Source organism: Trachemys scripta, chromosome 15 (assembly GCF_013100865.1).
Source record: "Trachemys scripta elegans isolate TJP31775 chromosome 15, CAS_Tse_1.0, whole genome shotgun sequence".
In the NCBI taxonomy this organism is placed as follows: Eukaryota; Metazoa; Chordata; order Testudines; family Emydidae; genus Trachemys; species Trachemys scripta.
The window spans coordinates 11,759,414-11,774,718 of record NC_048312.1 but is presented as its reverse complement, the minus strand read 5'-3'; the positions used below and the strand labels follow the sequence as shown (position 1 = coordinate 11,774,718).

General features: G+C 48.4%; 1 protein-coding gene across 4 annotated transcripts in view; it reads right to left on the bottom strand.

Annotated features, from left to right (window-relative positions):
* PIWIL1 (piwi like RNA-mediated gene silencing 1) overlaps positions 1-15,305 on the bottom strand; it is a 52,513-nt gene that overhangs the window by 31,268 nt on the left and 5,940 nt on the right. For all 4 annotated transcript variants that reach the window (XM_034791526.1, XM_034791527.1, XM_034791528.1 and 1 more), the window contains exons 4-6: positions 14,560-14,685; positions 5,596-5,810; positions 659-780 (exon numbers count right to left, since the gene is read on the bottom strand). In XM_034791526.1, the coding sequence (XP_034647417.1) occupies positions 659-780; positions 5,596-5,810; positions 14,560-14,685 (463 nt within the window). The remainder of the gene's footprint in view (positions 1-658; positions 781-5,595; positions 5,811-14,559; positions 14,686-15,305) is intronic.

The following is a 15,305-nucleotide window of genomic DNA, read 5'->3' as shown; positions in this document are numbered from 1 at the left end:
ACTGTAGGCATGCATTTAGAGCTACATGCCTTGCTTTTGCTATATTAAGCTAGAACAAAGATGCTGATGTAGAGTTTTGTTTCAATGTGAACTTTAAATAAATGCTTACTGTTTGGGTATTACTTAATCTTTCAGTTCTTGTAGTAAAACTAATTAAGAGCAAGTCTCCCTATCGTGGACTGAGTCACATGTCTCCTGACAGCAGCCTCAACAGGTCCCCCTTCAGATGAAGGCATCAAAATGAGCAGAAAGACCAGGTCACATACAGAAACATACCAGTTTCAGAGGCCCTGCACTGCCATCCAGGCCTTTAAGAATAAGCTAATGCCCCCGGCAGAACAGAAATTTTTTGCAGAGCTCCCACCCAGGACTGTGTTAACTTCTGAGGCTACTTGTTATTCTTGAGGAAGCAGCCTATTTCAAAGTGGTATGCCAACAGATATATCTAATCACTTGCCAAACTGTAGCTGGTTATGATTAGCATCCATATTGGATAACTGACAAAGCATTTTCCTTTGGCCACCATAGATAAGGAATAAAAAAATTTAATATTTGCCATGAGACTAGCAGTTAAGCCTTCCCATTCCCAAAGATTAAAGCCAAACTTTTCAATTAGCTTCCTGTAATAAAGATAAGAATTGTAAAATAAAAAGCTAACCTTCTAAAAATAATGTTGTAAAACTGCAAGCATGTAGGTGAAGTAGGTGGTAGCTCATTGGTCAAGGTGATAGTAATCTTGACATTCTCTCCATTTCGGGTCTGACTGAACACTTCAGTAACCTAACAAAGGGAGCATTTATTGAAGTTATGTAAACATATGCTATGACTGATTTTTTCAAAGCAGTATAGAAAATGTAGCCCTATATTCCATTAATTTTTATGCTTAAACCCCCTAGGATGGCTTTGTAAGTCTTAACCCAGTAATATTATGATCAGAATAACTCTAAATCCTTACAGTAAAGCTACAAGTAATCAGTCTACCATGAGTACACCTTGAGGTGTCAGAATGCCCGTCCTGTTTTGCTTCCTTCCACCCATCTGATTCCAATCCTCCCCATCAATCTTGCTCCAGACTTCGAGCAGGACTTAGTGAATCACTAAGAGGATTCTGTAAGTTAAGTACCTGTACAGTAACTGTGGTACTTAAGAGATGTGTTGTGCACATATATATTTCACTTTTGATGTGTACACACTCACGCCAGTAGTTGGAGATGCATATCCTCATTCCTCGAACTGAGGATATAAAAGGGCAGGGCTGCCCCAACCCCATCTCTATTCCTTGGCACGAGACTCCTGATGTAATTAGACTGAGTAGTGGGAACAGACAACAGGCTGTGGAATATGTATGTGCACAACACACATATATTCCACTTTAAATTGCCAAGCAGTAGTTAAAGTGGAGGTGGGTACTCTGAGGTTACTTGAACAAAGATCAAAGAATAGAATTCCCAAATTTGGCATCTGTTCTTAAAGCCTGAACAGTGTGTTTCATGATTGTGTGAACAGATTACCATGTTGCTGCTCTGCAGAGGTCTAGAAGAAGCATGTTACTGAGAAGTTCATGCTCAATCTAAGTGTGCTCCCCAACCTGTGCTGGAATGGTCTGCCACTAATGTCTTTAAAGGTAAAGGTAAAAAAGGTAAAAAGGGTACCTTCCCACTTGCACACATCTTCCAAACTCATCGACCAGTTTAATTATAAGACTTGCACCAGTATGTGAATTAGCATGTTCAAAGAATATCTACTTGGACAACATACAGACTTCAACCTGCTTTGCATACACTGCAGGTGTAGACTGGCATTCAGTGTCACATATATGCAGGATGTCACATGTAACCGAGCAACCCATGTTCTGACTGTTGATAAATGAGAGTGGAGACTAGCATACAGGGAGACGAGGGAATAAAATCTCTCCTGAGGAAAGTAAGTGGTTGCAGTTATCAAGTTGTGAAAATCTGATGAATTCAATTCCCTGCCCTAGAGTCAATAAGGATTTGTCCCTTTTTATTTTCTGATCCAAGTGATTGAAAAGACACTGGAACTGACAAGTATTCCCTGTGAATTGCTGGCAGAAGCAGCCACAGATTAACCAATCACCCAGATAAGGGAATTCCTGGATGCTCACACGCCTTAGATAAGCTGCTATAAGTACTGCCACGCACTAAGGCCATGGCTACACTGACGGTGTACAGCGCTGCAACTTGCTGCGCTCAGGGGTGTGAAAAAACACCCCCCTGAGCGCAGCAAGTTGCAGCGCTGTAAAGCGCCAGTGTAATCAGAGCCTGCAGCACTGCACGCTCGCAGTGCTGCAAGCTATTCCCCTCGGAGAGGTGGAGTACATACAGCACTGCGAGAGCTCTCTTGCAGCGCTGGCGGTGCGATTACACTTGCGCTTCACAGCACTGCCGTGGCAGCCCTGTGAAGTCCTGAGTGTAGCCAAGGCCTTAGTGAAAAGTTGAGGTACTAATGATAGCTCAAATGGTAAGAGTGTATATAGGTAATGATATTTTCCCCCACTGTGAATATAAGGCATTTTCTGTGGCAGGGTAGAATGGCCACATGAAAATAAGCGTCCTGCAGATTGACAGCAGCGTACCTGTCATTCAAGTTGAGGGAAGGAATGAGGGAGACCAGGGACACCATCCTAAAACTTTCTTTTTTTATTAAGACGTTCAGGTCTCTCAGATGTAGGATGGGCCTTAATCCCCCCCTTTATTTCTGAAGGTAAGTTGCAAGAATAAAATCCTTTTCCTGATGTTGTGGGAGGGTGGCACCTCGATAGCACCAAGACTGGGAAGAGCCTGCACTTCTTGAAACAATGCATTCTGGTGAGTGGGGGTCCCTGAATAGGAATGGTTAAGGGCAGAGACTGAAATGGTGTGCTGTATCCCAATTCCACATCTAGAATCCAGCGATTTGAGGTGATGGTGTTTCAGACACTACAGAAATGGTATAATTGCTTCCCAAATGGGTTTTGAACAACTGAAACTCTGTTCCTGAGGAGGCAGTCAAATCTACTGTTTAGATGACTGCTGCTGGTGAGAGATTACTGAGGCAGGAACAGATAACTACCTCTGACTTGGGAATTTATGCCTCTTCCTTGCCTGTTCAGGCTGCCTTGGTGCAGAAGAGTGTGATTGGTAGTAAAGTTGAGGCCTATACTGCTTCCTTGTGAGTGAAAGTACATACACCCCCAAATACATTATGGTTGCACAAGAATCTTTAAGGGTGTGCAAGGCCTTAACCTTCTTAGTAGTAAGACAGACATCTCCCTCAAAGGGAAGGGCCTCAATAGTTGTCTCCACTTCCTTAGGGATACCCAAAGTGTTCACCACAACACCCTTCTCATTACAATGGCTGTGACCACAGATCAAGCTGCTTTCTCTAGTCCATTGAAAGCTGCCAGAAGAGATGTTCTGGAGACAAGCTAGCCCTTGGCCACAACAGACTTGAGCTCTTCAATTAGCTCCTCTAAGAGTTTCAGGGAATAGAGAGAGCGCTCCACTTAATAAAATTGTATTTTGCAACAATCACCTGATAACTAGCAATCTTCACAGTCAAGTAACTTTCTTCCAAGCAAACCCAGTTTTTTTCCCCTTCATCCCTGGGAGTAGATTTTTGCTCACCTTGTCTTGTCCACTACTGGATGCCATTATTCCCAAAGACCCCAGCATAGGAAAAACTGTTTGAAACCTTGTGCCAGAACCTGACAGCAACGGTCAGCCTTATTCAAGGTGGGTGCTATAGAGACAAGAGTTTGCCATAGTACATTGGTGGGAACCTACAGCCCCTTATACATAGGGTGCACCACTTGACCAGGGACAGCACAGTGTAAGGGCTCCAGGACTCTACAGTGCTCTCCTGAATGACCTCCAGAGATAGCTCTAATGCTGTAGCTGCTCTCCTCGTCAACTCTTGGAATGCTTTGTAGTCCGCAGATAGGGATGGACTAGAATCAGCCCAACTACCTCACCCACTGACAAAGATGATAAATCCGAATGCATCTTGTGCTGGTCATTTTCTAGCTCCTCCTCAGGTTGCACCTTGGAAACTGGAGGGTGTGAAGGTAATTGAATGGAAGGAACCTCCTTTGAAGGCTGAGGTAACCAAGGCCTCAACTCATAGGCGCCGACTCTGTGGGTCCTCCAGGGCTGTAGCACCCACAGGGGAAAATTGGTGGGTGCTCTGCACCCACCGGCAGCACCCCACCCCATCCCAGCTCACCTCAAACTCCGCCTCCTCCCCTGAGCATGCTGCTTCTCCCCCTAGCTCCAGCAGAGGAGAAGGGGGAACGCGGTGCACTCAGGGAAGTGGCGGGGCCGGGGCGGGGATTTGGGGAAGGAGTCCAATATGGGCAGGGAGGAGGTGGAGTTGGGGCAGGGACTTTGGGGAAGGGGTTAGGATGGGGGGTAGGGCAGGGGTGGAGTCAGGGACGCGCAAGCACTCATCAGCGCCTGGAAAAGTTGGCATCTATGCCGCAATTGCGTTGCTGAGGTTGTTCTGTAGGGACAAGAAATGCCCCAGGGTGCCCAATAAAGCCAAGGTAGGCTGGCTGGCCTATGTCACTGGAGGCCAGCAAGGTGGACTCCCTAGAAGAATATCCCTAGAATGAAATCTATGCCTAGAGTGTTAGAACTCCACCCTGGAATCCCATTCAGGAGTTATCGGAGAGGAGTGTCTATAGCCCAAGTATATCTCCCTGCTCCTGGCTGACTCAGATGAAAATGAATAATCTTCTAGTGAAGCCACGGTGGTACCAGATGGAGTAGCTAGAGGAATAACCTCAGAAGATTTCTCCCATATTGGGTGGCTTATGCATCAAAGTCTGTACCAGTACTCCTGACTACCACCCACCAAGCTGAGGAAAAAAAGCAATTGAAAGTCAGGCTGTCATCAAGTCCTTAGCTGCCCTACCTGCCTGTGGCATCAACAGTACTGAGAGAAAACATCAATAATGACAGGGACAGTAACAAACAAGTGGTCTAAGGCATAAGTCAGTACCAGTTCTTCAGGCACCAGGACAGTCAGTGCCAGTAAAGTGGAGAGTGGACAGACTGTGTTGAAGCCAGAGTGGACAGAATTGAAGTATTGGCATCATCATGGCTGTACTGAGCCAAGAGGTGGCAGTACCCAGAGGGCTTAGAAGAAGGTGGCTTGGTGCTGAGTGTAGGCAAGTTTTTTGCTTATTACAAGCAGCCCAGGCTTGTAGGCTGGACAAGCACCAGAGCAGTCAGTCTTAAGACTTCAAGATGCTCTTTTTGTTCAGTACCTTCAAACTTTAAAGGCACTAGAGGTCAGAAGAGGAGTTTTGACTCAACTCCATCACCATGCAGGAATACGGGATTATTTGGGCCTGAAGAATTTGGGTGTGGGCTAGTATGATTTGAGTTTCATTAGCCCATCAAGTTCCCATACTTCAAGTCAAATAATTAACTCTCGGAAACTCAACCTAATTAAAAGCTACATATTTTATAGCAATCCTACTCATACTGCATTGAGTTTCACCCCAAAAAGAATGAAAGTACTACGCAAGAGTAAAACAAATAGAATCTAGCACCATTTCATACATACATACATACACGCACACACACACACCTTATTTTCTAGTTTTTTTGGTAAGAATAATATTGTTCCATCAAATGCATGTGTCCTCCCAATAATTTCTTCATGCTGAAAGAGTAAAGCTGAACGAAGACGCCGAGCTTCCATCTGAGGATTATAATCAATATGGTATTGATATAAAGCCCATTGTGGACGAGACGTCAACCGAAAATGGTTTGTACTTAATCTTATTGTGGTACCTGAAGTACCTAAAATGACAAAAATAGCTCGTTATAAAACTAAGTTTTTCCAATTTACAGCATTTCAACAATTCTGCAACTTTTAAATAGTGACACCCCACCCCAAAATTTAATTATTAAAACTTTTTCTGAACTATTTCAACTCTACTAACTAGGGAAATCATGCAAGTCCTCTTTCAGACACATCCAGCAGGTGGCTGCCAGTGTCAAATTTCCAGAGATTCTATAATCCTATCACCTGCTGGAGAAGTGCCATATAGAATGAGAACAGCATCCAGTTTGGTATTGCGTCACTTAAAGTAGACTGTAGGTGCTTCAGGAAAGATGCTAGAGCTCCTGTAAACAATTACAACTTGTCCATAGTGGGCATCTCTTCCTTACCCCAAGCAGTTAGTGGTTGGCTTATTCCACAAAGCACAAGTGTTTATCAACGTAACTGTGCATATTTTAATCCACTCAAGATGCCAGTTTATTTTTGCACTTACTAAGCTCTGACTTAATACAAGGTGGTAGTAAGTACCACAAATTAGTTATGCACTTTAAGTTATACTTCCTTACACATCAGTTTACGTTGCTGCATTTCTATTTCACTGAGTGTCCCCCCAGACTCATTAAAATGGCAAGCCCAATTTTCCTTCAATACTGTACCATTTATTTACACTCCTCTAGTGCTCAAGAGGAAAACCCGCAATATAATCAAGACAAGACCACCACTAGTAGTTAAATTTCTGTCACTAGTGTAAACCCCTCCAAGAATCAGCTTCTAAGAGGAAATTTGCACCACCAGTGCAGCCTGCAACTGCCTAACATTACCCATCAAAGAAGGGGTAAATAGCTAACAGAAGCTCTCTCTCTTATCCAACCTGCTGTGTTTGCTAAGGCAGAATTGTCATATGTATCCTCTAATCAAATAATGCTTTGAAAACCCAGGAAATAACTCCGGGGGGGAGGGGGGGGACGGGATTTGGAGGGCCACAGCAAATAACTCTGCTGCATGTTTGAGACCCCTGGTGTTTAGATTCCGGTCTAAGCCTTCTTAGAAAAGAAAAAGAAAGTAGAGGATCCAGGTCCTGAATTTAAAAAGGATTACTCCTGGGGCGGAATTCTGCACCAAAAACCTAAAAATTCTGCATATTTTGTGTGTCAAAACAACAATATAAATCACACCCTCTTCAATTATTTTAGTAATTTATTTCAAAATACCTGTCAGCAAGTATGTCTGAAACAATAAGGACAACTAAAAAGATTCAGGAAACGTATGACAAATACATTTCTTACTAGGCATATTAATACAGAACTTTAAGTAATAGTACATTTAAACTATAATGCACAGGAATATATTTCCTGCACCGCTCAGAAGCGGTGCAAAGGCTTGGGGGAGTCAGGGGTAACAGAGGCACTGAGAGAGAGGGACGTAATTCCTGGGAAGGAGCCTGGGATCGAACCTGGAGGGTTGCTGGGTGTGGGCGGGATAAGTATGGAAAAAATGGTTACTCTCCTTTGTAACTGTTGTTCTGCGAGATGTGTTGCTCATATCCATTCCAATTAGCTGTGCATGCGCGCCGCGTGCACGATCGTTGGAGAATTTTCTACCCTAGCAACACCCGGTGGGTTGGCTGTGGAGCCCCCTGGAGAGGCACCTTCATGGCACTGGATATATACCCCAGCCGGCCCAGTGCCCCCAGTTCCTTCTTGCCGGCTACTCTGACAGTGGGGAAGGGGGGCGGGTTTGGAATGGATATGAGCAACACATCTCGAAGAACAACGGTTACAAAAGGTGAGTAAGCGTTTTTTCTTCTTCCAGTGCTTGCTCATATCGATTCCAATTAGGTGACTACCAAGCCTTACCTAGGCGGTGGGGTCGGAGTGAGACATCGCTGAGTGCAAAACTGCTAATCCGAATGCAGCATCGTCTCTGGACTGCTGTACAAGCGCATAGTGAGCCGCGAAGGTGTGGATCGATGACCAAACCGCCGCTCTACAAATGTCCTGGATCAGGACATGAGCCAGGAAGGCAGCTGAGGAGGCTTGGGCCCTCATGGAGTGGGCGGTGAGGCGTGGCGTCGGGGCACCGGCCAGGGTGTAGCAAGCACGAATGCAAGATGTGAGCCAAGAAGAGACGTTGCGAGGAGACTGGTAAGCCTTTCATCCGGTCGGCCACTGCAACGAAGAGTTACATCGTCTTCCTAAACGGCTTTGTACGCCCAATATAGAAAGCAAGGGCCCTGCATATGTCCAAGGAGTGCATACGCTGGTCTTGGCGCGTGGCGTGCGGCTTAGGATGGAAGACCGGGAGAAATATATCCTGGTTCACATGAAAAGCTGATACCACCTTGGGAAGAAAGGCAGGGTGGGGGGGGGGCGAAGCTGCACCTTGTCTTTATGGAAGACTGTGTATGGAGGCTCAGACGTGAGCGCCCTGATTTCAGAAACGCGCGTTGCTAAAGTGATGGCTACAAGGAAGCCTGTCTTCCAAGATAGGTAAAGGAGTGAGTAGGTAGCCAATGTCTCAAAAGGGGGCCCTGTGAGCTTGGAGAGAACCAGGTTAAGATCCCACGCCAGAACTAGTTGACATTGCTCTGGGTATAGACTGTCTAAGCCCTTGAGGAATCTGACGACCACTGGGTTAGAGAAGACCGAGAAGCGTGTTCTCCTGGGTGGAACGCCGATACAGCGGCCAGGTGAACCCTGACCGAGGATATCGCCAAGCCCTACTGTTTTAGGGATAGGAGATATTCAAGTATAAGTGGAATTGACGCCTGCAAGGGGGGCGTGGCTCGCTGCTCGCACCAACAGGAGAACTCTTCAACTTGGCTAAGTAAGTGGTCCGTGTAGAGGGCTTCCTACTTACCAGCATAATCTGTTGCACAGGATGTGAGCATCGCAGCTCTGCCTGATTCAGCCATGTAGCATCCACGCCGTAAGGTGGAGTGATTGCAGGTCGGGGTGACAGAGTCGGCCATGGTCCTGAGAGATCAAGTCTGGGCACAAGGGAAGCGTGATCGGAGTTTGTACCGATAGCTCCAGAAGCGTGGTGTACCAGTGCTGTCTTGGCCAAGCTGGAGCGACTAGAATCATACATGCCTTGTCTCTGCATAGCTTGAGCAGTACCCTGTGGACCAGTGGGAATGGAGGGAAAGCGTAGAACAGCTGGTCTCTCCACGATAGGAGGAAAGCGTCCGACAGGGAGCCCGATCGCCCTTGGAGGGAGCAGAACACGTGGCACTTCCTGTTGGCTCGTGAGGCGAACAGGTCGACCTGGGGAAATCCCCACCTCTGGAAGATGGAATGGATGATATCCGAGCGAATCAACCACTCATGTGTCTGGAAGGATCTGCTGAATCGGTCCAATAGAGTGTTCTGGACTCCAGGGAGGAACGATGCCATGAGATGTATCGAGTGGGCAATGCAGAACTCCCACAGGCGAATGGCCTGCTGGCATAGGAGAGACGACCGGGCTCCTCCTTGCTTGTTGATGTAGAACATGGCCGTGGTGTTGTCTGTGAGGACTGACACGCAACGGCCATGTAGGAGACTGAGAAATTCCTGACAGGCTAGGCGCACCGCCATCAGCTCCCGAACATTGATGTGCAGAGCCAGTTGGGATGCGGTCCACAGGTCCTGGGTATGGTGTTCCCCGAGGTGAGCGCCCCAACCTAGAGATGAAGCGTCTGTGACCAGGTGCAGGGAGGGTTGCAGGGCGTGGAATGGCACTCCTGCGCAAATCGCCTTGTGATCCAACCACCAGTTGAAAGAGGTCAAAACCGGGTTAGGAACCATGCCCACCATGCTCAGGTTGTCCCGATAAGGATGGTACACCAATGATACCCAGGCCTGAAGTGGGCGAAGCCGAAGTCTGGCATGCCTGGTTACGTACGTGCAAGAGGCCACGTGTCCCAACAGGCAGAGACTCGTCCTTATCGTGGTGATCGGGAAGACCTGGAGTCCGTGGATGATGTTTGTGATGGCGTGGAACTGAGTGTCTGGTAGAAGAGCTCTGGAGTATGGAGTTTAAGACTGCCCCGATAAACTCTATTCTCTGGGTTGGCTCCAGAGTGGACTTTTCTTCGTTGAGCAGAATGCCTAACTCGCGGAACGTTCATAGTATTATCTGAACGTGAACCTGATCTCTGGTGCGGCCGCACACCAGCCAGTCGTCTAGATACGGGAACACCTGTATCCTTTGACGACGAAGGTATGCTGCCACGACAGCCATACATTTGGTGAAGACTCTCGGAGCCGCAGACAAGCCGAAGGGAAGGACAGAAAATTGGTAGTGCACCTTGTTTACTACAAACTGCAGGAAGCGCCTGTGCTGCGGGGGTAGACTGCTATATGAAAATATGCGTCCTTCATGTCGAGGGCGGCATACCAGTCCCCAGGATCCAGGGAAGGGATGATGGTCCCCAAGAAGACCATGCGGAACTTCAACTTTACTATGAATTTGTTGAGTCCGCGTAAATCTAAAATGGGTCGCAGACCCCATTTTGCTTTGGGGATCAGGAAATAGCGGGAGTAAAACCCCCGCCCCTTAACTCCGACAGAACCTCCTCTATGGCCCCCATAGAGAGGAGCCCAAAAACCTCCTAGATAAGGAGATGCTCGTGAGAAGGGTCCCTGAAGAGGGACGGGAAGGGGGGGGGGGAGAAAACGAAGAAAACTGGAGAGCGTATCCCCCTTCCACCATGCGAAAGACCCACGGTCTGAGGTTATAAGGGACCAAGCACGGTGGAAATGGGAGAGGCGATCCTGAAATAAAGGAAATGGATCCTGGGTAGTGGCTAGTACGCCGTCCTCGAGCGCACCTTCAAAAATTTTGCCTAGGGCCTGAAGGTGGTCTAGGAGGCCCTTGGTTCTAACCCGGTTGGGGGCCGGTCGACCTCCGTCTACCACCTTGTCCCCGCCTTCTGGGGAAGTCCTGTCTAGGACGAGGGGGAGGGTAGAAACTTTGTGGCTGGGGCCTAAAGGGCCTGCGCTGGGGTCCTGGGACATGCATCCCCAGGGAGTGCATGATGGTTTTGGAGTCCTTGAGGCTCTGCAAACGAGAGTCCGTCTTGTCCAAGAACAATCCCTGTCCCTCGAATGGCAGATCCTGCAGGGTCTGCTGCAGTTCTGGCGGTAACTCCAAAACCTGGAGCCAGGAGACGCGTCGCATGGCTATTCCAGATGCTAGTGTTCTGGCGGCCAAATCCGCTATGTCTAGGGAGGCCTGCAAGGAGGTCCTAGCCACCTTTTTACCTTCCTCCACTAAGGCCGCGAACTCCTCTCTCGAGTCCTGGGGAACCAACTCTTTGAATTTACCAATGGAGTTCCATGAGTTGTAACTGTAGCAGCTCAAGAGTGCCTGTTGGTTCGCGGCTCTGAGCTGCGGACACCCCACTGAGTAAACTTTATGCCCGAACAAATCGAAGCGTTTGGCGTCCTTCGATTTGGGCGCTGCTGCAGTCATTGAGGACACGACTGGTGAACACGGTGGAGGGTGCGTATATAGGTACTCAAGGTCCTTGGAGGGGACAAAGTTAGCCAGAACCATACGAATTAGTGGTAATGCCACCCGGGATGGGGCATCAGCCGACAGGATGCTCACCACCAGGTCCTGTACCTCCACTATCTCCTCTGCCTGCAGGTCCATGTTGCGTGCCACCCTACGTAATAGGTCTTGGTGGGCATGGAGATCTATTGGGGGTGGGCCAGAAGCTGTTGTGCCCGCCATCGCCTCATCCGGGGAAGATGAGGAGGATGCCTCAGGGGGTAAGGGATCCAAATGAGGGTCCGGCTCTAAGGGTCCCTAATGTGAAGGATCTCCTGCCCCAGGGTGTGGGGCCTGTGCTGGTGTTGGCACAGGAGCCTCCATGCGCCCTGGGGGAGGACGGGAGATGGTGGCCGCCGGAACTCTGGGCTCAAATTGTGCTGAGCGAGAGGCCGCTGGTGGAGCCCCTTGCGCTTGGTGATACACCCACAGGGTCCAGAAAGACCAATGCGCAGGGTCCTGTGTAGGGTCCTCTGCCCCCTCCTGCCAATGACCCAAGTCGTCGGCAGCCTGACCCTGAGCAGGGTACGCCGATCGGGAAGCCCCGTCGGATGAGCGAGACGCCGATCTTGAGGACCAGGGCAGTGCCGAGCGTGGTTACATCGGCTCAGCCCGGTATGGTGCCGGTCCACAGGCGAGTGGTCTCTGCGCGGTGCCGGTGAGCGGTACCGGGATCAAGAGTGGTGCCGATGGCCATGCTGGTACCAAGATCCAGATCTGGATGACGAAGACTGCCTGTAGACTCGGTGCCGGGAGCAGCGCTCGTACCGCTGCCGAGAACTGCGTCTGGACTCCGATCGCTACCGATGCTCAGGACGGTGCCGAGACATAGACCAGTGCCGGGAAGAAGACCTAGGCCGCGAGTACGACCGGTGCCAAGATGAAGATCAGCGCCGGGACTGCGAGCGGCGTCGGGACCTGCTCCGAGACCGGGAGCGGTGCTGCGAGTCCAGGCTTGTAGATGGTGGCCGTACCAGGGCAGGCTTGTCCCTGGATTGCACGGTCCGAAGGGCAGGCGGTGCCGCAGGCTGAGACGGCGCCGGCTCCGTGAGGGCGATGAGGTCTTTCGCTGTTGCGAAGGTCTCCGGAGTAGAAGGGAGACAGGACTCCACCACACAACAAGGCGGTGAGCCAGTCCGCACCAGACTCAATGGCCCTACCCCCGGTGCCGGAGTCAACGGTGTTGAGGATGTCTGCGCCCTCTGGCATTCCAAAGGCGAACGCAGCTCTACTACCAGTGCCAGGGGAGCCGGTGCCTGTAGGACAGCGACGTCCTGCATCTTGCGGGGTCTTTTATGTCCCGGAGACAGGGAACAGCGCCGAGGCGCTTGTGGTGGACGCGGTGCAGTGCCGAGGGAGGATGGTGCCGTGAGACTTTATCCGCGTCTGCTTGCAGTGCAGTACTGGCGGGTGCCGCCGGAGCGCTGCGCACCAAGGCACTCAGTGCCGGGACTTGGCGCGCTGAAGGAGGATCTGGGCAAAGTGCCGCCTCCATAAGGAGCTGCTTGAGTCTGAAGTCCTGCTCCTTTTTGGTTCTGGGTTTGAAAGCCTTACAGATTTTACACTTATCTGTCTGGTGAGACTCCCCTAAGCACTTCAGACAAGAGTCGTGAGGGTCTCCCGTTGGCAAAGGCTTAGCACAAGTCATGCACGGCTTAAAGCCAGGAGCCTTGGGCATGAGCCCGGCTGTGCGCCGGGGGAAAAGGTGGGGGACAAATATCCCCCTTAACCCCCGCTAACTATTTACAACTATTTATACTAGTGAACAAACTATTAACAACAAACTACTAATCTAAAGAATATAACAACAACGATCTAGAATAACTAACGAGTAAAGCTAGGGAGAGTGGAGAACAGCTATACCATGCTCCACAGTTCCAACGACCATCATGGCGCTGGATATATACCACAGCCGACCCACCGGGTGTTGCTACGGTAGAAAATTCTCCAACGATCGTGCACGCAGCGTGCGCACACCTAATTGGAATCGATATGAACAAGCACTCGAAGAATGGGGGGGGATTGTGGGGGGGGGAGGGATTGTTAGGGAGCCTCTCCCATGCAGATCCTGGCTGACCCCTAGCCTCTCCCACTCACTCAGAGACAAGTGTCCCTGTGTGTTCCTGACCTCCACCCTAATCCCTGCATCCCTCCAATACCCATCCCATCCCCATGTGTCCCTGCACCTCCACTTCCATCCAATGCGGTCACCCCACTAGCTCTTGTGCCCGTTTCAGTCTGTCCACCCGACTAGCCCTTCTGAACCCCAGTCTTTAACCCGCCAAACAGTCTCATGTGCCCTGCTCTGTCCATCCTCCCATATCCTGTGCTTCCTCATCTGGCCCTGCAGATAAGGCGCTGTGAGGAAAGCAGCCAACTGCCCCCTTCCTCCCTGGCTCGCTGCTCCAGCACTGAGCCAGCTGCCCTCTCTTTTGGCACCACAGCAGCCCTTGGTGAGCAAAAGGTGTAACTGCAGTGCCTCCCCCGTGGAATGTATTTTCTGCAGTGGGTGGGAGAAGAACCTGTGGGGGACATGAATTATGCGAGTGGGCAGTGGCGCAGTATTCCCCCAGAAGTAAAGGATGTTTACAAATATGGAGAGACAATTTAGGACACAGTCAACTTTAAACATTATAGTCTATACAGGTCAAAACTGAACATCAGAATGAAATCTGGGCAATTAGATTTGTTAAGAATATCAAGTCAACATGCACCTATTAACTAGTAGCAGAGGAATACTAAAAATGACCCCTTGCATGTAACTGAAGTTTAATAATCTGGAGAAGTTTGCAGAAATTACCAGGGGAGAGCAGCACATTTTAGATAGCCCCTTTGAAACTAAAGAGAAAAACTAAACGAGCAAGTTGGGGTGATTTAATTTCAATAAATAACTGTCAAGTTTTTAGCTAAAAGAGACCCCCAATAAATGTGCAACAAAAATATATAGTAGAACCAACAGAGGTATCCTCAAATGAAAATGTCTTGTTCCTGCTGAAACACTTAACATTTTAAACCCTTTGGAGCAAGGTCAGTTTTTTCTACTATTTCTCCCCCGGCTTTTACAGCATTCCTAATACAATGAAGTCCTGGTCCCTGATTTGGCCTTCTAGGCACTACTGAAATATAAATAACCCTAGTTTAAACAACTGTTGAGACAAAGCCAATGGCAAATAATGCTCATAGAAATATAGTGTACATTTTATATTTAAAACCACAATTTTAACTTACCTGTTTTTGACTCTTTAACATGTTCTATGGCTTGCCGCGTATTTACCCCAAGGTCATAGAAATCTCTGCGACGTCCACCCCTATCTGCTAATGACAATTCCTGAAAACCAACTGAAATATCATGTCCTGGAATGTTGGGGAGAGGGGAAATTAATATAAATCATGATAAAATTAACCAATTTATTAAACCATTACAATGTGAAATACAAACAAAAGAATGCTGAGGACTCTAAGAACTGAACCCTTGAACAGGAGAAGCCAGAACAGTTGCCATAGCACAATCAATCTGAAGGAGTCTGAAGGTTGCTTCAACTCTCAGAACAATGGCATTATAAAAAAAAAAAATCTGTAGGTACTTGAGATGTATTTTACAACTCTAAAAGTGCTATAGAGCTAAGGGTTAGACTGAGTCAGGTATTACACAGAGTTAAAATAGCAATGAAGAGAGCTGGATATACTTTAAATCCTAATTTTCAACAATTTGGGATTTAGTACTATTTGTTAAAACTTAATTTCAATTGTGAAATACGCCAAATTTCGACCCAGGTTCTCAGATATTTTTCCTGTAACCTATTGCATTTCAACAAAATATTTATAGGGAAAAAATTACTTGTAACTTGAGTTTTCAAATGATGTCTGCACTCATACTATAAACTCAAAACTCATTCAGAGAAATGTGACAGGTGTCTGGGGCCCCCGGAACTGAGGTAGATCCATTCTACCATTATAAGAACTGCTTTATCTTG